This window comes from Oryctolagus cuniculus, chromosome 14 (genome assembly GCF_051225735.1).
Source record: "Oryctolagus cuniculus isolate XC-2025 breed Fujian yellow rabbit chromosome 14, ASM5122573v1, whole genome shotgun sequence".
Classification (NCBI taxonomy): Eukaryota; Metazoa; Chordata; class Mammalia; order Lagomorpha; family Leporidae; genus Oryctolagus; species Oryctolagus cuniculus.
Genome location: NC_142880.1, coordinates 60829407 through 60852750, shown reverse-complemented (window position 1 = coordinate 60852750; position 23344 = coordinate 60829407). Strand labels below are relative to the sequence as shown.

At 41.1% G+C, this 23344-nt stretch overlaps 1 protein-coding gene across 2 annotated transcripts in view; it reads left to right on the top strand.

Moving 5' to 3' along the window:
• Positions 1-1174: 1174 nt before the first annotated feature.
• AGXT2 (alanine--glyoxylate aminotransferase 2) overlaps positions 1175-23344 on the top strand; it is a 44357-nt gene continuing 22187 nt past the window's right edge. The window contains exons 1-7 of one of the 2 annotated variants that reach the window (XM_008262107.5): positions 1175-1340; positions 6656-6741; positions 9569-9753; positions 13176-13299; positions 14590-14684; positions 17816-17909; positions 18558-18651. In XM_008262107.5, coding sequence (XP_008260329.3) covers positions 1253-1340; positions 6656-6741; positions 9569-9753; positions 13176-13299; positions 14590-14684; positions 17816-17909; positions 18558-18651 — 766 coding nt within the window. In that variant the 5' untranslated portion in view covers positions 1175-1252. Of the gene's footprint in view, positions 1341-6652; positions 6742-9568; positions 9754-13175; positions 13300-14589; positions 14685-17815; positions 17910-18557; positions 18652-23344 lie in introns of both variants that reach the window. The other variant, XM_002714105.6, reaches the window with a different exon arrangement.

The window sequence follows — 23344 nt, the reverse complement described above, 5'->3', positions numbered from 1 at the left end:
TTCTTATTGTAATCAGGGTATTTTTTTCTCCTGGTAGAATTCAGAAGATCTAATCTCTTACTTTCCCTCCAGAACTGAGAACCTCACTCCAGGTAGCTCCTGAAGTTGGGCACCGTCACCATAACAAACTCAATGCTTACATCCCAGCAAAAATCACCAGGCAAAGAAGGCTGCATCCAGCAGCGTTCCTAAATGCAAACCCCATCACAGCCCAGCGGCTTTGAAGGGCACATGCCAGACTTTCCTCCAGGACTCAATGGGTGTTGGTGAAGGAAGTGATCAAGGTAGCTGATCCCTCTGCATGGTAGTACAGGGTAAACAGCCCCCACCCACACCTATTCTCTCGATCTCTGAGTTCCAGTTATACACTACTATGCACAGTACATTGACTCTCTGAAGCAACTGAAAACCTGCAAGACATTACTCATAGCAACCTGATTGGATCTTAAAAACATGGCTCTGAGTGGAATACACAGACATCTATTGCACATGTTTTAATAAATTAAAACCACGTATATCTCAATCAATGCACCTTTTACAGGGACACAGGACAACAAAAGGATGTATATTAAACAGTTGTATATGAAGCAGTTGTCTATGGACACAGGAGTTAGGGTGAGGCAGGAATGATAAATGGAATTTAAGACACTAACTTCTCTGCTCTCAATCCCTTGCCTCATTCCAGCACCTAAGAGGATCCACATCTGTCCAGAACCTTCCCTTGCTATTTAGTAACCTCTTTTCTGTCCTCTTGGAATGCCCACCCCTTCCCAATTGTTGCCTCTTCTCTCCTGAGGACCCCCTAAATAGATCTAATTGTTCATTCACTTTATGCATATCTTCCTTCTCACTCTCTTATTCATATCACTTACTTCTCAAACATATCTGATCCCTCATCCACACCCACTACCACCCACCTGCAGGGAGACACACTCCCTGATGAGACTCCCTGTAGCACAAGACTAACAAAGCTAATCCAGGTGGCTGTCACCATGTCTGCCTCTTCTCTCTCACTCTCTCTCCCCTCCTTCCCTCTCCTCTCCCCCACCTTTCCTTTCTCTCCCCCTTTAAAGCATTGTTGCAATCAGAGGCAGGCTCTGGGACACGTCCAAGGTTACTGGCAGTCACCAGTACAGGATTCCTCATCTAGAGGCTTACCCCACCTCCTCATCTCAGAGTCCAGCCGGTCAGTGAGCAGTGGGATCCCGCCTCCAACCTGCATCTGTGGAGCTTTGCTTTCTGCCCAGGAGAGATGACTCTATACTGGAGACGTTTGCAAAGAGCCTTGCGCCAGGAGGCCTCCTTTCCCAGGATCCACAAGACATGCCCTGCCTTGAGCCGTGAGTGGAAACTGGGGGGACATGGGACAGCAGAGGGTTGGCCAGCAGGGAAGGCCTGTTGCCTGGGATTTAGGAGCCTCAGCCCTGGATGGGATCTTCAAGACAGAGTATGCAACACAGCAGTCAGTTCTGACCCCATCTGATTCACTGCCTTCTTTTCATAGCCAGCATTTTGTAATATCTGCTTTTGAAATTCATGGATAATGAACCCTGACTGTACACAATTTAAAAAGAAAGTAGAATATGCTATTTCAGCCATAATGTAGAGAAGTCAAATGAAAGCAACTCAAAATAAAGTATGAAATCCAATATATGGATGCCCAGGGATAGCTATCTAAGGACACAAACAGTACAACTTCCTTACTGATTTCCACCTGCCCCAGTGAGGTGAGACCCTTCCCCTCAGTCTCTGACAGGGAAACTCAGAAGAGCGCAGGATTTACGAAGAGTCATCCAGTCTGAGACTAGACCCCAGGCCCTCTCTATGCGCTCAGACTCCCCTCTCACTACCGAAGGCACAGAAAATATGGGGAGACGGGGGTAGCCAGACACGGGTGGCTTCAGGAGTTACATCCTCTGCACTTGAGCCTTTCACGTGGATCTATAACCCTGCACCTCCTCACCAATCTCCCCATGCACACAGGAGCAGAAGCAGGTGTCTGCATGTTTGTGAGCATCTGCATGGGAACATCTGCCCTACAGATCCTAAACAGTGATAGGGGACACTTTTCCACCCCCTTCATGATCAGTTCGTCTTCATTTGCTCCTCGTCTTTCCTGTTTCTCCCTCATTCCTTCTCTCCTACTTGCTTTCCCTCCATCCTCCACCACAATTATGATTTTGTAAAACTTAAGATATGCCTGATACCTTAAATGCATCATTGCTTCATCTTCAACTAAACTTGGGAGTACTATATCCCACTGCACAGACAAGGAGGCAGGAGAACAAAGAATGATTAAGAAATACAAGGGCAGAAACCTGTGTGACAACTTGGGATTCAAAGCCAGGTTCAAATTTAAAGGGGGCCCACCAGGTCCTATTCTACCCAAACCTGTTTGGATTTCTTTTTTCCCTCAGTTGTGGGGTTTTTGCCAGAACATCACTAAATGCCAACTTTTTCTGAGAAAGAGATAGAATTATATGCAGTCTTATGCAGAGTAAAAAGATTATACTGAAAGTAACAGTTGCTGACAAAATTGCTGGTGATAGCAAGTGACCCAGAAATGGCAGGTGAAGCTTGATATTTACAGATCTTGATGAGCTCAGAGAAGATTCTTTATTGTAGTTCCAACAAGGATACTACAGAAGAGAAGGAATCTTTCACACTCATTTCACTTAGACATGAATGCCACACCCCTCTCCTGGACTTCAAAAACATGGAAGCCTTTTATTTCTACTTTCTTATTTCCTATCCCTAGGAATATGTCTACTTGTGTTTGTACTTCCTGCCATCCATTCAATGAATACACACTTCTAGACCTCAGGCTTTCTGCAAAATACACCTTCAAAGTAGTTGAGTACCACTTAGCTGCAGATAGAGCCACAGTGAGCAAGACCAAGCCCTTAGCCTTGTGTTTTCCAGCTGTGTGAAAGAGAAACAAGTATAAACAAATAAACAAAGAGACAGATATCTATAAAGGTAGATGCTAATAATAAAATCTAATCAGGATGAGGGGATAGAAAAATAAAATGGGAGAGGGAAAGACAGGAGTTGGGGTAGGTAGGGAGCTCACCATGTTTTAATTGTTATCAGGAAAGTGAAAATAAAGTCACAACCCCATGTAACACTTACATATTTATTGTATGACATTGGTATGCAGAAGTTATAAAATATGCTTGCTATGCATAATCACTTTCGGCTAAAGATGGATTCAAAGCCATAAACGCAATTTGTTTTCAGCATAAAGGGTAGAGAAAATGTCTCAGTGGTATTTTATTTCTTACTAATTGGTTAATAATTAGCTTTACACCATTCCCAGGGAGGTAAGGTATGTGCCCCATTGTACCAGGTTCCTTCTCTCACACAAAAACAGGGGTTCACAGGAAGGTAAATGGATGATAAGTAATACTCATTTCCAACTGAGAGATTTCCCAAGACTCCTGCAAAACCTTTTCTAAGAAAACATTTAAAATTAGCCCAAAAGGGAGGCCTCCTACCTGCACCCCATTGCTCTGTAGAAGAACTGACTTTATGCATGCTAAGGGCCAGGAGGGGTGATCTCAGAGAAGACCTATTCCCAAATGTGTCAAAAGGAATAATCACAGGCGAGCTCTTGCTTGGAACAATGCCAGCTGCCTCTGAGAGAAAAAAAAAAAAAAAAGAGTATCTACTGGAAGGATGTGGAGGTTTGATAGGAGACTGAGAAAATCAACTGGAGGATGAGGAGCAGTCACTTCTGGAAGAACAGCCTGGAAATGGCTTTACTGTTGGAAGGCAGACACCTGGCATGTACCATCCTTTGCTCAGATTTCACACAGTGGAGCAGAGATGATTCCCACAGAGAAACAGGGGCTCATAGTAGGAAAAGTGCCTTCTGCAACTTCACGCCATAGTGGGACATTTCATGCAAGGCAAAGGACCCACTCTCCAGGGCAGCTCCATGGCACAGGGCGCCCATGAGAACAATGGGTCCCCACCACCCACCCCCGCCATGAGGAAAATATTAACAGATGGGCACAAAGCTATAGTTCAGTAGGAGAAAGAAGTTCTGGTGTTTGCACATAACAATAAAATCTTGTGTAGATTTTTCTAAAAGCTGGAAGAAAGAATTTTTTAATGGTTTCACCACAAAAAGATGATAAACACTTGAGGAGATAAATTCACCCTGATTTGAACACTACACAATGGATGCACATATGGAGACATCACATGGTACCCCCACAAATATATGTAATTTTTATGTATCAGTTACAATTTTAAAATCAAAAAAGAAATTTCATCCCGACCAACCACAGCCCCACACACTTCCAGACTCCAACAAAGGAGTGTCTCAAACCTTCAGTGCCATGAAAGGCTCTCAAAACTGCCAAGGCTCCCTGTTGAACCTGTCACTACCTGGGCTGCAAGGTGGTGGATAATAAAATCCTCCTTCCCTAACTTATTGGCTATTCTAACTATCAAATGAGATACCAAATGGGACAAGATGCTATATAGAAACTGACATAATCAGCATTTTAATAAACTGTACCGGGCCCACTGAGTGTCTTTCAGTATCCTATAACTTCTTTTTTTATTTGAAAAGGTAATAAAACCTTGATAAACGCTCCCCATGGGTTGAAAACTGTCTGCAGATGTCAGAAAAGTTTTTATCATCACAAAGAAAATTTTCCTTAAGATTTCCAGATGCCTGGAAAAAAATGTTTTCTCTCACTAACCTTGCCCAGTAAGTTTTCCCTGTTTGATATTGGAATTTTGGGGAAAGAAAACAAAGTTAAGGACTTAACTGTCTCCTACAGAACTGTAGGAATTTGTTGATTAATTTGTTGATTAAGTGGAGTGGTATGACATCAATAGATTTTTGTTTTTAGTTATTATCTGCATTTACTTCACTTATTAACTATTTCTTTTCCTGACTGTCGTGCTTGCTGTTTGTCTCCCTTCCTTCCTGTTCTCCTTCCCTCTTTCCCCCATCTCTCTGTCAATTCTCTCTTCCATTCCTCCATCCTTCCTTTTTTCCTTCTTTCCTTTGGGCAAGACTTCATGATTTCATTTGGAATCCTTCTTATATGTTTATAATTTTGGTAAATGAATGAATGAATTAACTTGCCTTAACATTGAAAATTCTTGCTTTTTTATCAAGTCCTTCTCTCCAGTTCTCTTCCCACTCTAGCCTACTTTCATAATCCCATAACCTTGGAGTCAGAAATACTTAAAATCTCCTCAATGGACAACTCTAATTTTGTAGATAGGAAAATGAGACTGATGGAGTAAGTTATTTTTAATTCTTAGAAACACTCAGAATATCTTTTTCCATCTTGGAAGCGTAACTAATGCAGAGAGACACAATGAAAAGCTTTTCAAAAGGGGAAATTCTCAGAAAAGTAAGCTATCTTTTTTTGTCATTTCTATGCCTTGGGTAACCAGCAAACTCTCACTTTTAAAGTAAGAGCAAATTAATGACATTAGTGATTATTTACAGCAAAAAAAAATGAATGGGATCTCTTTAAAAATATATTCAGTGCTGTTATTTCCCGCTGCTTTTAAAAATATAATTTTCATTGTATTTTTCAAGACTGTGACTTCAAAACTGCACAAAACACCAACATTTCACCCATGCATTCAAACCTTCAGGCTGAATAGAGACATCATTTCCTCAGCTCTCTCCACCTGTAGAATTATCTTGATATTGGCCTTGAATCTTAAAAATTAGGAGCATTCTTCTCCAAAAGTACTTATAAGGTCTCGAGACCCCTCTTCCAGCTGTGGTATTCTCTGATTCCATTACCCTATCTCACTGCCATAAGTGGCAAGACTCATGCTGGCAGCATAGGGAACATGGACAGCAAATGAACAAAAAAGAGGATGAGGTGAGGAATCAGAAACTTGGAGTCTCAATATTGTTCTTTAGCTAACTAGCTTGGTGACCCTAAACAAATTAATTTACCATTTTAGGTTCATCTATATGATGAGCATTTTGACACCCAACACCCAACAAAACCAAAGGTTTCCCCTACCTCCAAACAAATATTTAGTCCATGGCTCAGTTTCTCTCTATTTTTCATGGTCATATGGTATTAGTCTTTGTTTGGGAGGGTTTGTCTTCCAAATGTATTCATATGTATCTGTTAATGTACCACATCGCCCAATACCTAAACTTCCTCATTCCCTACCAGAATGGTCAACAGCCATTAATTCCATGTTACTAAGAGCCAACCAGGTACCAGCCAATATACAGGCAATTATATAGGCAGCTCCAAGTCTAGACAGCTCCTCTAATGAATGGATTCCAGCCACACACTGCATTGGCAGGTTTGTCAACTGAAGAAAGAACTGCCATCCCTTTAGGTGAGGATTCAGCCTGAAATGAGCTTCCTATGCTTGTGATGAACTGCCATGCAAAAAAATCATAGCTCCCCCAGCACCCTCCATTATTCCAGACTTAATTCAAGAACAATCCTTTTTTCCTCCAGCAAATTTATTATTGAGATAGCAGTACTTCAGTTTTTAAATGCAAACTGAGCCCTGATTAAAATGATTCTTTTAAACTAGAAATAAAATTGCCTAGGCACCCTGATTTAGTGAACTATAGGTGATTGCCATTAACAGACCAATGTCATGCTTAACTAAAAATCTTAATTCACTTCATTTTCAGTAGGTGCTTCCTGGACATCTGTAGCCAAGCTCAGTCTTCATACAAAACCCAAAATGCCTCCATGTGACTTCTCACCTGAAAGGTATCAGGTAAGATTTAGGGCTTCTGGAAAACCCAAGGAGGTGATTCCTCTTGAGACATCTCAGTTATTCCTTTAAAAAGAAACCACAAGAGTCCTTGATTTCAACTAAGCTATCCTATCCCAGATATTCTATCCTTCAAGTCCCTGGGAGCATCTGAAACATTCTCGCTCTATTTAAGACTAGTATGTAGATTGGTGTACATGTGTTAGACAGAGTGCATGAAAGAGACTATACAGGACATAGGTATTCAGGGAGATACGCACATGTCACAAATGTGATGGCACATGTTTTCTTTAAAAAGTATTGTTCCCACATTCACTTATTATTTCCCACTTTTGACATCGCATGAAAGCAAATACAAATTTGCCTTATGTTCAAATTGCTTTCTAATATATTAGATGCAATGAAAATATAATAATTTAAAACAAATGTATTGCAGAAACAATGCATTGGCTCTTTTGATGCATAGCTCTTCATATATTTAGGAATTCTAAACTATCTCAGAATGAAGGTTGCTGTTTATTTCAGTTTTCTGTGAGGGATTTTACATACTAATTGTTAGATTTATTCTTGTGTATTTGATTCTATGTTTTATAAAATATACAAATCAGATTTACATTTTATTTCATATATTCTTTTGTAATATTTCTGATCTATAGGGGAACAATTAGTTTATAATTTTTAAAAATCTGGTACCCTAGTATGCTTTCATATTAATTCTAATAATTCAGGATCACCTCTGCTGAATTAACTACATAAAATTGTATATCTTGCAAAAAAGACAACACTCCACTTATTTTTTAATACCCTTTTTGTTTTCTAGTGCTCAAACCCATATTAAGCCATTCCTATTCTTTTTCATTGCCTTATTGCACAAATTAGGAATTATAGAGTAATATTTTGTTATATTGACAATGAACATTCTTGTCATCATAAGTGTTTTGATTTTTCAATAAATATTATTGCTAACCATGTTGGAAAGATTTTCTCAGTTATGTTTTTCTGTACATCAATACAATTCTAATTAAAATCTTAGCAGGATGGAAAAAATAAATTATTGTTCCCATTTGACTAACTGATATGGCCTTGCATAATCTGACCTGTCTGAGACCTCCAACAAAAACCATAAAGTTATCTTTTTGCAATCAGGCTAATAAATATTTGGCAAGCTTCCTTTCTCTCTGTCTCTCTCTCTCTCTCACTGTCTAACTCTATCTGTCAAATTAATAAAAATTTTAAAAAATTAAAAAACAAAATAAAATAGAAGCCGGCGCCGTGGCTTACTTGGTTAATCCTCCACCTGTGGCACCAGCATCCCATATGGGCTCCAGGTTCTAGTCCCGGCTGCTCCTCTTCCAGTCCAGCTCTCTGCTGTGGCCCAGGAGTGCAGTAGAGGATGGCCCAAGGGCTTGGGCCCCTGCATGGGAGACCAGGAGGAAGCACCTGGCTCCTGGCTTCGGATCAGCGTAGCTCTGGCCCTAGTGGCCATCTGGGGAGTGAACCAATGGAAGGAAGACTTTTCTCTCTTTCTCTCTCTCTTACTGTCTAACTCTATCTGTCAAATAAATAAAATTAAAAAAAAAAAAGATTTGGCAAGCTTTTTCTCTCTTTCTCTGTCTCTCTGTCTCTCTCTCACACACACACACATCCTTCTCTCCAACTCCCATATTCCACATAAAACTTAAGAGGTTAGAAATTGTGGAATGAATAGATAAACTGGGTAGACCCCCCAAAAAAATAGAAACATGGGAGAGAGATTTTATAATTAAAAATATTAATAGGGCCGGCGCTATGGAGCAGTGGGTTAATCCTCTGCCTGCTGCGCCAGCTTCCCATATAGGCGCCGGTTCTAGTCCCAGTTGCTCCTCTTCCAATCCAGCTGTCTGCTGTGGCCTGGGAAGGCAGTGGAGGATGGCCCAAGTGCTTGGGCCCCTGCACCCGCCTAGGAGACCAGGAAGAAGCTCCTGGCTTAAGATTGGCACAGCTCCATATGTTGTGGCCAATTGGGGAGTAAACCAATGGAGGGAAGATCTTTCTGTCTCTCTCTCTCTCACTGTCTGTAACTCTACCTGTCAGATAAATAAATAAAAATCTTTAAAAAAAAAAAAAAAAACATTAATAGCACCAGCACTTCAATTTTTTTTTATTTTCGAAAGAAACCCAAAGTGGGATGAGTATTTGGTGCAGCAGTTAAAAGTCAATACTTGGGACACCCACATCCCATATTGGATTGCCTGACTTGAGTCCTAGTTTCTGTGCTTCTAATCCAGCTTCCTGGTAGTGTACATCCTTGGAGGCAGAAGATGATGGCTCAAGTACTTAGGTTCGGGCCACCCAAGTGGAAGACCTGGTCAGAGATCCAGGTTCTTTCATAAGACCTGGCCCCATCCCAACTGTTGTGGGCATTTGGAGAGTGAATTAGTGGATGGAAGATATCTCTCTCCCTCTCCCCCTCCCTCTCCTTCTCCCTCTCCCTTTTCCCCTCTCCCCTTCAAATAAACTGAAATAAACACTACAGCAATGAAAATGACATTAATTGGGACTTTATTTTCAGAGTCCATTTTTACCCATAGCTAAAATCAACTCAAAGCCAATGCTTCTATTGAGAGGTGGAAATCCCAGCTTCTATTTTCATATTTGGCCTTGGAAGGGATTGAAAGGCTGCAAATAACTTCCTTACTTAAGAGGAAGGGCTATAATTTCTTGTCAGGTAGCCATCGTGAGCTCTCTGTTCAGTTCACCTGATAAACTCAGCCCTAGTGTATATAGACTGCTGTTGATCTGGTAAGAAATGTGGATAAAAGGAAAGAGTTCTAATCTTGTTTTTTTTCAGTCCCTTGCCTACAACCATGTCCTGGATATCCACAAGCAACATCTTTCTCCCGTGATGACAGCATATTTCCAGAAGCCCTTACTGCTCCACCAGGGGCACATGGAGTGGCTATTTGATTCTGAGGGAAATAGATACCTCGATTTCTTTTCTGGGATTGTCACTGTCAGTGTTGGTCACTGCCATCCGTGAGTATCCTTAAAATCTAAGAGTTTTCTGTCCCAACATATGGAAATTAATCACGTTTATGAGTTAACTCTTGATTCACCTACTCTCATTTAAAATATCTATTACATGGGGAAGGCATTGGAAATAGTGCATAAAACACTGGTTGGGATACCCACATCCCACATTGGAGTAGCTAGGTTTGATACTCCATTCCAGCTCCTGATCCAGCTTCCTACTAATACTGACCCTGAGAGGGAGTGGTGATTGCTCAAGTAAGTGAGTTTCTGCCACTCATGTGGGAGACCTGGCTTGAGTTGCTGGCTCCTAGTTTTGGCCTGGCCCAGCTCTAGCCATTTCAGATGTTTGGGGAGTGACTGGGGAGTTAATCAGATAATGAGAGGTCTCTCTCTCTCTCTCTCTCTCTCTGCCTCTCTAATTAATCAATGAATTTAAAAATATATCTATTAAAGATTGTAGCTGACATATATCCACATACTTTCCATATCCTTTCTTGGATAAAAAATATTGCTGATTTTTTTCATTTTCTTCTGTTTTTGACAATACAAGATTTTATCATAGTTGTTCCACATGTAATGTGACACTACCATGTAATTGGGGTATTTCTGTGTGTGTTTATCACTAATGTAACTTTTCCAAATAAGGGATGCACTGAGGAAAAGGCAGGAAAGAAGAGAAAGGCAGGTGGTTCTCAGAGAAATGTGGGTACAGGTGTATGTGGCAAAGGATGACAAGAAATGAGAAATAACATCTAGCCTGAAAATGTTCTTCATATACACCAAGAGATGGATGAAGAAAGACAGGATGATGTGAGACAAATATAATCCTTGCTAGAAATGTACTTGGCAACATATGGACCAATTAATCTCAAGATTGTCCACAACATTGATCATCAATTTCACCCAAATGCCCTTGGCAGGTTCTTTGTGGTCCTTCTGGTTTCTGTGCAGCCATCTTATTTTAATGCCTAATTTTGTCCTGCCTTTAATAACCTGACCAATGAAACTCACAAGAAGTGGGGAAAAAGCAAAGTAGCAGGGCTGTTCAATATTTGGGCCCGTCTGTCAAAGCAAGTGGCGACAGGTCTTGCCCTCAAGCAGCTATCAGGAGAAGAGTAAGTTGTGCCTTTGAGCCCAGCACCCAGCATCTCCTAGCATTACCTTCTTCCTGTTCTGTCTTCAAGAATCACCAATCCCATGCAAGTTCCCAAGAAATATCCAAAATAAATTTTAGATGCAATTTTTAAATATTTATTTATTTATTTGAAAGACAGAGTTACAGAGAGGCAGAGGCAAAGAGAGAGAGAGAGGTCTTCCATGCGCTGGTTCACTCCCCAGATAGCCACAATGGCCAGAGCTGGGCTGATCCGAAGCCAAGAGCCAGGAGCTTCTTCCAGGTCTCCCATGCGGGTGCAGGGGCCCAAAGATTTGGGCCATCTTCTACTGCTTTCCCAGGCCATAGCAGAGAGCTGGATCGAAGTGCAGCACCCAAGACTCGAACTGGCACCCATATGGAATTCCAGCACTGCAAGCAGTGGCTTTACCTGCTACGCCACAGCGCCGGTCCTATAGATGCAATTTAAAACATGCGGCAAGCATATGTGAAATAAGTGGAGAATCATGAAGGAGAGAACCAATCGAAAGATTCTTGTTCCTTCCTCCTAGTGACATTTGACACTGCCCCTTATAATCCACTGCTCTCATTGGCTTTAACCACCTTTGTGTTTTTTCTGGTCTCTGTCTGACCCATAACCTTAGGTGTCTCCAGCTCTTTCTTTAGCCCCTCTGTTCTCTCTCTACTCCTTTTCTTGCTTATTAATTCCCATCCTAGGGTTAGTCCCACCCTATCTTCCCACCACTGCTCATTGAGTTACTATATTTCCAACAAGCTTACCCAACTCTTGGCCCCTCGCTAAGCTATGCAATAACAACTTTAACAGGCCCAGAGTGTCCAACCAGATGCCCCATATTTTCCACTGTCAATAGGACACCTCCTATCCCATGATATTCCAGCCTCAGCTCAAACTCAACATTTCCAAGACTGAATCCATCATCACCACAAAACTGTCTCTACTAACTTACTCACTGATTCATGAAGCAAATGGAAGCTACCTACTCTGGAAGAGTCCTCTGTGAAGGGCAGGGGAGCTACACAGCTAGCTGTATCTCTCAAGTAATCCTGGCCTTTCCCCAGCATTCCAGGCAAGGATGTTGGAACCATCTCTGACTCTTTGCCTTTCATTACCACAGCCAACCTGATAACAAGGTCTAGTTTTCCCTGCACTGAAATGCCTGTTCTACTGGCCCTTCTCTCACTAATTCCAACCAAAATTAGTGTTCCATGAGCTCCTCTCCCACACCTGAATGTCCGCCTTGCCCACATACCTGATGACAATACCAGTAGTGCCCTTCCATCCTATCCTTTACTGGCTCTCATCTTTATTTTGCTAAAACAATGCTTTGCCAAAGGGTCTCTTCTATTCAAGAGTTCACTGATTCTCCACAGTTTCCTAAAGTGAAATTCATGGAACACTGGTCACAAGAGAGGTTCCACAGAAAGGGGTCCCAGAGAAAAATAAGTTTGGGAAATACTTTAAACATTATCTCCTTCCTACAGAGAACTAGTTTACTGGCCTATTAAAAGTACTAATAGTCTTGCAGTCAAAAAGTCTGTTTGATGTATTATTTCTTGAAACTATTCAACCTCTAAACTAATGTGTATGTGTGTGAGACAGATATTAATTACAAACAAAATGCTAGTGAAACAAACTTTCACAATATCTGTCCTTTAGTTCAAGTTCAAACACATTAGCCTGTCTTTTCAAGGCCCCCCTAGTTAGGTCCCACATGTCTACCCACCCTTGGTTCCTACTATCCTGCAGTGCGAACATTCTGATCCTAAGGTTGAGTTGGTCTTTCAAAGAATGTGGTTTCACAGTTTACAAGACGTTCTGCTCAGAAAAGAGCTCACACCCAGATACTTGCATCTTCTTTTATGGAAAAACTGTTAGTCTTGTACACATGTGCTTCATGAATTCACAATTCTTCAGAAAAATAAAATGGGAAGATACTCAGGCTCACATAAATCATCTCTATTTTCCAAATTGCTCAAAGGATGGTCAATAAGAAACATAGATAGAAATTCTAGGCTGGAATTCCTCCTACACTGGAATTTCTTCTCTAAAATTATTAACTCTCATTGAGTCTCCCTTTGAACCTGCTCTACTAAGGAATTCACTGCCTTTTGAAGCAACAAACCCCATTGCCAGACAGTTCTAGTGTAAGAGTTCTGTCTCACGTTTGGATGAAATCTGCTTCTTGAAACTCTTAAGAAAAAGCTGTGTGTCTGAGTTCAGTGGCTGGCGTGTGTGTTGAGGGGTATGTCTATTGGCAAGTTGGGTAACTCTGTTCTCTTGTTTACCCAGGAAGGTAAATGCAGTGGCACAAACGCAGCTAAGCCGCCTGTGGCACACAAGTAGTGTCTTCTTCCACCCTCCAATGCATGAATATGCAGAGAAGCTCTCAGCTCTTCTGCCTGAGCCTCTTAAGGTAAAATGCTCCCAGCTCCCAGAAACAGGAGTCTCCTGATCCCAAGGAAGCTACCACAGGAAGCAGGAATATGAACAGGGAATTGCATCCATGCAGCAAACACCTGTTACAGTGAATTGATAACCTTGTCTGGAAGCAATTCCGCAGCAGGAAGGAGTTTGTGAATTGCTGATGGTACAAATCAATGTCTGAGCCTCATCTCTTCTTGATTGCTCTTCTGAGTCCTTGCAGAAATTACTTCCAGGAGCCCCAGTCCTCCTGACACTCTCAAGAGATTTTCATTTCTTTGCTCCACATCCGTTCTTCAAAGTCATTTGCGTTTCTTCTTTGTAAAAGAATGGAGCCAATTTTTATAAATGCCATTCAGGTTACTTGATCAAAAATGCACTTAGATATTTTTGCTAAGTGAGATATTTTTCTACATCTAAAAGACAACTTTTAGGCTGAACCGAGATGTTAAAATGTTTGCCAAGATTTGCACATTGGCATTAAATGAGTTCTATTCATGAATCACTTAGAATAGTGCTCAATGTTTGGTGTTAGCTGTTATTGTTTTAGTATATAAATAAATTTATCTTTTAATTCCATTTCCCCACAAACTTTTTAAGTACCTTCGTATTATCTGTATCATCTAGATGCTCTACTTACCATATTATCTAGAATAGATGAAGAGAATTGGAAGAGCAGCAACTTAAGCTCAGCCCCAGATGTTCATGGAAGACCTGAAGCAGGGAAGTTCACAGGGTCACCAACACGTTCCTCCCAGTCACAAGTCCAGAGGACCCAGTTCCCTTCAGTTTTCTCCATTCTTCTGTACAAGCTGATCTTCATATTTTGCTTGCTTGTTTGATTGTTCAACATAGCACTGTTGGGCTGGGCCAACCACAGGGGTTGCAGGGTTGGGGTACCTGCCTTGTTCAAAGCCTTCAGAATTAGGTAGGGTAACTTGGGTTCAGAAGAGACTTGATCCTCAGATTCACCTGACCACTAATCTACTTTATGACCCTTGGAAAGTCTCCCCATCTTAGCATTTTACAAATCACCAAACAGAGTCAATGTTTCACAGCTAAGAAAATCTCTTAGCCTTTTTTTATGTCTAGCATTTTACAGCAACTCAATGAAAGGCTGCAGAATTAACACAGTTAAATGATGAGACTGCTAAGTACCCAAGCTGGTCTGAAAAACACTCTTCTTAATCTTCAGAGGGTAGGGAATATGGTCATTAGCTCTGTTGAGTGAATTGGATAATAAGGAACTCAAAGTACAGGGCAATGTGTCTTTTCCCTCCAGGTCATCTTCATAGTGAATAGCGGCTCCGAAGCCAATGACCTGGCCATGCTGATGGCCAGAGCACATACGAAAAACACAGACCTCATATCTTTCAGGTAATAACACCTTGGAATATTCACCTTCAGTTACATGGATGAACCCTGTACCAAATCTATGTTTTTCAATTGTAGCATGAAAGGAATGATTGCCCCAGTAGTATTTTTCTGATGTAACTTTTATAGTAAGATCAGTTAAGTAAATTTGGTGACTGGATAACCCCATCCAAAATGGCCTGAGTCAAAAGCATGGAGCCCTCATTAGGCCATAGATTCATCCAAGGAATTAAAGATAAAGTCATGTGACAGCAACATACACCAAATGGCAAATGAATGTTTTATACCCATAGAAGTTCAAGGATCTACACCGAGCCCATTTTAATTTCTGAATGTGATAAAGAGTCATGCATTCATCTCATAGTGCCAGCTACTTGTCATTTTCAGCTTTCATTCTAGGTTCATAAGATAAAAATATAATTCTATATATTTCTGCTTTGAGTGACTTTTGAAAATCAATTGATTTCATACCTTGGAGCTGACCCTCCTTATCCATGGGTTCTTCATTCATAGGTTTCTGCTCAACCAACAAAGTGTAGATCAAAAATATTCAGGAGCCGGCGCCGCGGCTCAATAGGCTAATCCTCCGCCTTGCGGCACCGGCACACCAGGTTCTAGTCCCGGTTGGGGCACCGGATTCTGTCCCAGTTGCCCCTCTTCCAGGCCAGCCCTCTGCTATGGCCCAGGAGTACAGTGGAGGATGGCCCAAGTGTTTGGGCCCTGCACCCGCATGGGAGACCAGAAGAAGCACCTGGCTCCTGGCTTCGGATCAGTGCGATGTGCCGGCCACAGAACACCAGCCGCGGTGGCCATTGGAGGGTGAACCAACGGCAAAGGAAGACCTTTCTCTCTGTCTCTCTGTCTCTCTCTCTCTCACTGTCCACTCTGCCTGTCAAAAAAAAAAATTTTTCAGAAAAAAGTGCATATGTACTAAATACGCATAATTTTTTCTTGTCATTATGCTCTAAACAATACAGTTTATCAACTATTCACATAGGATTTACATTGTTTTAGGTATTATAAGTAATAAAGATATTATTTAAACCGCACAGGAGCTTATGCATTGGATATATACCAATGCTGCCATCTTATATAAGGGATTTGTGCATCTGCGGATTTTGGTATCTGCAGGGGGTCCTGGAATGAATCCCCTGGATACAGAGAAACAACTGTAATTTTAAACCCTTGAGGACAATTTTAGCATTGAAAATAACACAGAAAGGAATTGTAGATAATTGAATGTTATTGAAAATAATACAAAATCAAGAATTTTGTTCAGTTTACTCCCTTATAAAATTTTGTACAGCACATTTAAACAGATTTTTTTTCTTTTCAACTTTCATTTAATAAATATAAATTTCCAAAGTACAACTTTTGAGTTATAGCAGCTTTTCCCCCCATAACCTCCCTCCCACCTGCAACCATCCCATCTCCCACTCCCTCTCCCATCCCATTCTTCATCATAATTCATTTTCAATTATATTTATATACAGAAGATCAACTTAGTATATACTAAGTAAAGATTTCAACAGACTGAACCCATAAAGACACACAAAGTATAGAGTACTGTTTGAGTAATAGTTTTACCATTAATTCTCATAGTACAACACATTAAGGGCAGAGCTCCTACATGGGGAGCAGGTGCACAGTGACTCCCGTTGTTGAACAATTGACACTCTTATTTATGACGTAAGTGATCACCCGAGGCTCTTGTCATGAGCTGCCAAGGCTATGGAAGCCTCCTGAGTTCACCCACTCCGATCTTATTTAGACAAATCCATATATTCAAAGTGGAAATTCTCTCCTCCCTTCAGAGAAAGGTACTGCCTTCTTTGACAGCCTTAAACAGATTCTTTCAAGGTTTATATAAAAGGAATAATGGATAGTGAAAGTCAGTGGAATGAAGAAATGTCCTATTTTATACTCATTTATGTAAATATGAGCATGCAGTTATCACAGACATAAAGAACTATGTGCCATAAAAGAAATAAAGAAATAACTAATTGATATATGTTTTACCTAGATAACTTTCCACAATATGTATGCCAGGATAAGTACCGTTCTATTAAACAGTAATGCTACTTGCTGTGGTTTGAACATGATTTGGCTCCTCAACTCATGCAGAACTTTAGACCTCAGAGTCATTAGTTAATGATACTAAGAGGAGGAAACTTAACCCAATCTTTTGACGTTAAGGAAATGAGTCTAGTAGAAAGTCCTTAGGTCACTGGGTGCATGCCCTCAGCAGGTGATTCTCACGAAGCCTAGTTTTAAAGCCACATTGGGTCCAGTCACTCTCTCTGCTTCTTGCCTCTCCATAGGATAGTTCCTCTGCCCTTCTCATTTGCTGCCTTCACCAAAGGACAAACCAATGAGATTACCAAACTGGGACTTGAACCTCCAGAACTATGAATCAAAATAATAAGAAATAAAAATAAATTTTTGTCATTATAATGACAAAAAAACATACAGTACTACCAGGATTCAACACATGTGGATTTCCTTCTTTTATGATCATTCTTTTTTACAGTCTATATAATCCTAAACCCTTACTTCAGGGTGATTTTGATCTGAGAAATTGCCAAAACTCATTTGACCATTGATAAGGATAATCTATATTAAATATGACTGCTTTAGGTTCTAAAGAAATAAAACCTGTGTGTCTTAAATGCCAAATAACGTGACTAATAGGTACATAAGAGGAATTCCCGAAGACGTTGGCCAATGGCTTCATCACAGGAGCAGATGTTTGGTTCCCAAGGTAACTACTGTCACCTTTGAAGACTAGCTCTCCTCGTCAAGCACATAACTTCTACCAGGTTGCTAAAAAAACATTTCTCATTAGTTTAGAGTAATGGGATAGAAGAACACTCCTAAAGTCAGAGTTCTTGGATAGATGGCCTCTAAAACTCCTTTCACAGTTTAAAATCTATGACTCGAAAAAATAAAGGAGTACATTCACCTGACATAGACTTAGAACAATTCTTAGAAGTCATCAGAGTTGAAGTTTAGTGACATTGTGTTTCTTCTCCTTAGCCTTCATAGGTTTTTTCCTTCCGTCCTACTCAGTGTTCTACAGGCCAGTGACCAAAGGAAATGAACTTCACCTCATCCTGCTGTTGTTTTCTCTGCAGAGGAGCCTACCATGGATGCAGCCCTTATACATTGGGCTTGACCAATGTAGGGAACTACAAGACTAAACTGCCCATTGCAATGGGTTGCCAACCAGTGAGTTTTGAGATTTTGTGTTATTTCTATGAAGACTGGTGAGTATGTGAAATAGTTGATAAAATTTTCCTGATGTTATGAGTATGACCTATTACAAAGCCTGTAATTAATCAGGGGCTTCATTTGACTTCATGGACTTGAAGGTCATTTGGGGGAAAGCTTTTTGGGAAAGACTTTCAAAATCTGAATAATAATTAATGATAGATTTTTAAGTCAATTTTGCTCTTAAATAAAAATCAAGGAAACCATGAGGCTCTGAGACCCTTGAATGTACAAAATTTCCCTGCCAGTCATAGCTACCCACCTGTTTCACCTGCTGTACCCACATGTTCAGCATCAGAATCAGATACCTAATTATTCTGATTCTTTCAGATGTCCTTCTGACCCAAGCCTTTGAGCAAATTGTTTTCAGGCTAACATTGAAATCAGTTTCCTTTGTAAACTGCCCACATAACTTATTAGAAAAAAAAGTATCTCTTCAAAGCAGAAGAGTAGATAAGAAGCAGTGTGGGAGTGGGGGGAGTAGTAGGGAAAGAATCTCAATATCAAATTAAGAAACATTCTTGCCCTGATTGCTACAATATGCTTCACCCAATTGGCTGTCTTCCTGTTCATGTTGTGGCAAACTCCCTCTCTTGTCATTTGCAGACAATGTGCCCAGATATTTTCCGTGGTCCTTGGGGAGGAAGCCACTGCCGAGATTCGCCAGTGCAGTCGATTAGGAAATGCAGCTGTGCACCAGGTCCAACTGGGCGTGGGGGGAGGGGCAGAATGGAAGGTTAAGGAGGGTAAGGAATTGGAGCAAGGGAGGACCTGAGTGAACAAATGGAAGAGGGAAAACCCAAAGGAAGCAAAACTAGAAAGTAACAAATAAGGCCTCACTGAATCAACACTTCCAATGCCTACCATCACTTTACCACCAAAGCATCAATATGGCCATGCAGGAAACGCATCTCATGCTATCAGAGCTAAGTAAAAGACAGTCACCTTGTATTTAATCAAAAGTGCTCAGCTGACTCTATTAGCAACATCCCTGGTATCAATTTTAAAGTAAACCAATGCAGATGGCATTATTTACCAATTCCCAATGGGAGACGAGAGGAAGGGGAAAGAGTTCTTTGAAGAATCTCAAAACTCCAATCAAGAAACTCTCCAGGGACTCGGAATGCCAGCCAAAATGACAGCATCTGTCAAAACACTTGGCTATTCTTGAAAGCAGCTGACATCTCTTGCAAAATTTTTAGAGGCAATCTCACAGGGAAAATTCCTCTTCATCAAGTGCATATTCATTTGCATTCTTTACCTAATTCCTAACAAAAGGGAGAGGGTGCGTGGAGACATCCTCTGGTCTTTGTTAGTCTGGAAATCCTGCTTCCGATTTGTCATCACAGTCCAGGACCTTTTGAATAGCTGCTCCTAAGTAGTTCTGGAGAAAAGAACTAAATGCTCCAGCTGAAAGATCTCTAATGGACTAATATGAGTCACTGGGTCGAGAGGAAGAATGCAAAATGGAAGTCTTGAAAGATCAGCCTTGAAAGGAAGAAAATTCACCATCACCTTAACATTCCAATGGCACAATGGAGGTAGGAGGTTGAAGGGATGAGTGTTCACGTAGGACAAGATGTCTAAGTCACAGAATTAACACCAGAAGGAAGCAAAAGCATCATTCAAAACTCTCTACTCTGGGGAAGAGGAAACCCAGGCCCATACAGAGGAGGTAGCAAAGCTGGGATTTGAGCACAGATGTTCTGAACTAAAAGCCTGAACTACCAATACCTCATCCATACTGGGGTACCATCCGATGCCCCCAAGCTGAAAGGTGTTTCCTGTTCTGCTCAGGATGGACAGACACATGAAGTCAAGAGATCACTTTGCTGTGGCTCCGCTTTTGTTTCTCAGTTTTGAAGTGGAGACAACAATACCCTTCCCCACCCCATCACAGCATTTCGTGAAATCAGGGCATAGAGAGTTTTGCAAGGAGGGAAGCAGAATCAAGTAAAGCTGTATACATACGTATAATACATCTGGGTGACATCAAGAACTAAACTCAGTTTGATGCACCTCACAGACCTCAGTCTGCAAAATCATCAACCCAGAAAAAAAGCTGTTCATTGTCTTCCCTCTCTACTGCTGCTTGCTCTCTGCCACTTATATTTGCTGCTGCCTTTGTCTTTGAGATTTCCTCCTCTTCCTTTGGCCAAATTGGAAACACCAGAATCCCATGGTCCTCTCTGTAGTGGCATCTGTAAGCCAAATGATAGTGAGAGACATTTCTGCTTCTCTGAACTGTTATTGTAGGCGTATCCAAAGGCAATTGTTTCTTAATTGAGATCTTTAAGAGCCAAGAGTAGATTGGATTACAAAAGGGAACCCCAGCCTCCTCCAGGATTTTAGGACTGGAGAAGTGCTTGATCTTTGTTGTAAAACTGGTGAATTCATTTGTGTTCAGACAAGCCCTGAAATGTGTCCAATACTTTGATTGCAGCTGGTTCCAGTTCTTGACTCCTCTTAGGGGTCCTGAACTGGGTGCACACACTTGCCCATCACAGAAGGGATTTTTGTCATCTCAGAATTATGTCATCATGCCCAGCATAGACAGGGGACTATTTGTTTTTATGGAAATGTTTTTATGGAGTAGATTTCATTATCTACTCCTCAGGATTCATTCCAGTGGCTCATTCCAGGCTCTCTGACTTTCAGATGTAAACTGTGATGAAATCCACCTCCCACCACTCATTGCTCCTACAATGTCTCAAACCTGGTACTGATGTGACTGTTCTCTTTTTGGGAGACAGACTTTATTTTCCATAAAAATTGTTTTCTTTCTTGACTCTTTGCTCTGCTCAACTCTTTCTGTGTCAGAACAAACATAAACTCTTCCCCAGCCACTTTACCCCCCAGCAGAGCATCACCTCACCCCCTTGATGTTGCCATGGAGACATCAGTGCACCAAGTCTCTCTCTGACCTGCAGTGACAGCCATGAGCAAATGAAGCCAGTGCAAACCTAAGTGGAAAGAGGAACATAGTGGATGAGCTCCCTCCTCCCTGAATGTGTGGGCAGAGGGGGACAATATTATGAAATGTCTAGAATAGCTCAGAGCAAAACCTCCTCTTAGTTTGATTTTGTCCAAATGTAAGCCATTAGGGCTGACTTTGCTCCACTCTTTGATTCCTCCAATTGCAAATGGGCTTGCTGAATTTCAAAATTGTGTCTTTTACATATATGTCTGGTCCATCATTTGGGGTTTCCTGAGGTTGTTTTCTGTGAAGCCAGCTCTTCCCCTGGGGGCATTTATCAAAACTGATCTCCTTGAACTTCAGTTTGTGTGGTCCTGTGGAGTGCAAGGAGGAGATGACAAAATCCAGGAGTTGACCAAAGTAAGGGACCTGGTGGGAAAGCCTCTCTCCACAAAGCTGGAACCTCCAGGAGGACACACCCTCCTCCATGGGTCAAAGAGGAAGAATTACAAACACTAGTGGGGCTGCAAGGATTCTGGTGCTGAATGGAAGAGGAGCAGAGCTAAATATGCAACTTCTGAAAATCTGAAATTCGGGCTGGCTGCCATGAGGCTTTGCAATCTGAATCTTCACTGTCTCCAGCTATAACTTAGAGGAATCTGACTACAAATGCCCTGTGCAGCCGGATGTTGCAAATGCAAACATCCTGCAATGGAACTGCCACATTCTTATCATCAAAAAAAATCCTCATACAGGTAAATCCAAGAAAAAGAAACAGCCTGTGCTCAAAGTCTCTAATATTCAAGGAAAAGAAACTCTATAACCAAGAAAGCATCCATAAGGATTTCACATGCCAGGTTATAAAATGAACACATTTAACACATTCAGATTTACAAGATTATAAAATAAACATTCTGAATTCTCAGACTATAAAATAAACATATTTAACATGTTTACAGATAATGAAATATAATATTGAAAGCATTTACGGGGATAAAGAATGACACAACACATTTTGAAAATGAATATATCTTCAAGTAGTAAAAAATTCATCATTGGAATTTAAAGCTCAGAAGAGGGGCTCATCAACAGTTAGTCTAATCAGGAAGATAATTCTCCAGATAAGAGATTATCAAGTGGAATTGCTCAGCGTCTCATACCTGCCACAATTTTCTACCATTTATTTCCCTCTTGATTCATCAGATGTCTAAAGTGTACCAATCAAAGTGCTTGGCAAGGCGAGATTCCAAAAATAGAGTACAGTCCCACCCACAAAAGTCTCTCCATTAAAAGGAAAAATGCCTGAAAACCAGAAGCAGTAGACCAAGTGCCAAGGGCTGCACAAGGAACAGCACCACCTCAAGCATGTCCCCTTTAGGCTGAATCCTCATTGCTCTCAGAGATACAAGTAGTCTACAGAAAGATAAGGTTATTGTGGAAATGAAAAACTGGAAAATAGGGATAATTTCCATTGCATGAATAATGCATATTATGAAAAAACTATGCATGGATTTCAAAGATTTTTGCACCACAACAAACTTACCTTTTAGTTTCAGCTTCCATGAACTTTTTGAAGTACCCTCATATTTATTGACTGTTAAGACAGAGACACTTTGTCTGTGAAAGTGTACATCAGTGGGGCCAGCACTGTGGCATAATGGGTAAAGCCACCACCTCGGACACCAACATCCCATATGGGCGCCGGTTCACATCCTGGCTGCTCTGCTTCCAATCCAGCTCCCTGCTAACTCAGGGAAAGCAGCAGAAGGTGCTTGGGCCCCTGCACCCACATGGGAGACCCAGAGGAAGATTCTGACTCCTGGCTTCAGACCTGCCCAGTTCCAGCTGTTGCAGACATTTGGGAAATGAACCAGCAGATGGAAAGTCTCTCTCTCTCTGTCTCTCTGTGATTCTGCCTTTCAAGCATATAAACGAATCTTTAACAATAAGAGAGAGAGAGAGAGAGAGAGAGAGAGAGAGAGAGAGAGAGAGAGAAAGAAAGAAAGAAAGAAAGAAAGAAAGAAAGAAAGAAAGAAAGAAAGAAAGAAAGAAAGAAAGAAAGAAAGAAAGAAAGAGGGAGGGTGAAGGAGGGAGGGAGGGAGGGAGGAAGGAAGGAAGAGTACATGAGACTAAGTGGCAATAAAAGGTAAGTAGAGTTATTTTCAAATATATTAGACCACCGCCATTACACTAGAATTAGATCCACCTGTTTGAGAGGATGGGCCTCATTAGGCTATGTCTACCAGGCTCAACAATGATTGGGGGCATTCCTTCCCATGATGGAAATGATTGAAGTGGCTTGTTTATACCTTGTTGGCTATCCTTATCTTCCTCCTTGAACCAAGTGCATCATTCCAACAGAACGTTTCCCCTTCATAACCACCTCCTACTTTATCATTTTTTTTCTATTTATTTATTTGAAAAGCAGAGTTACAGAGAAGTAGAGGCAGAGAGAGAGAGAAAAGTCTTCCATGCA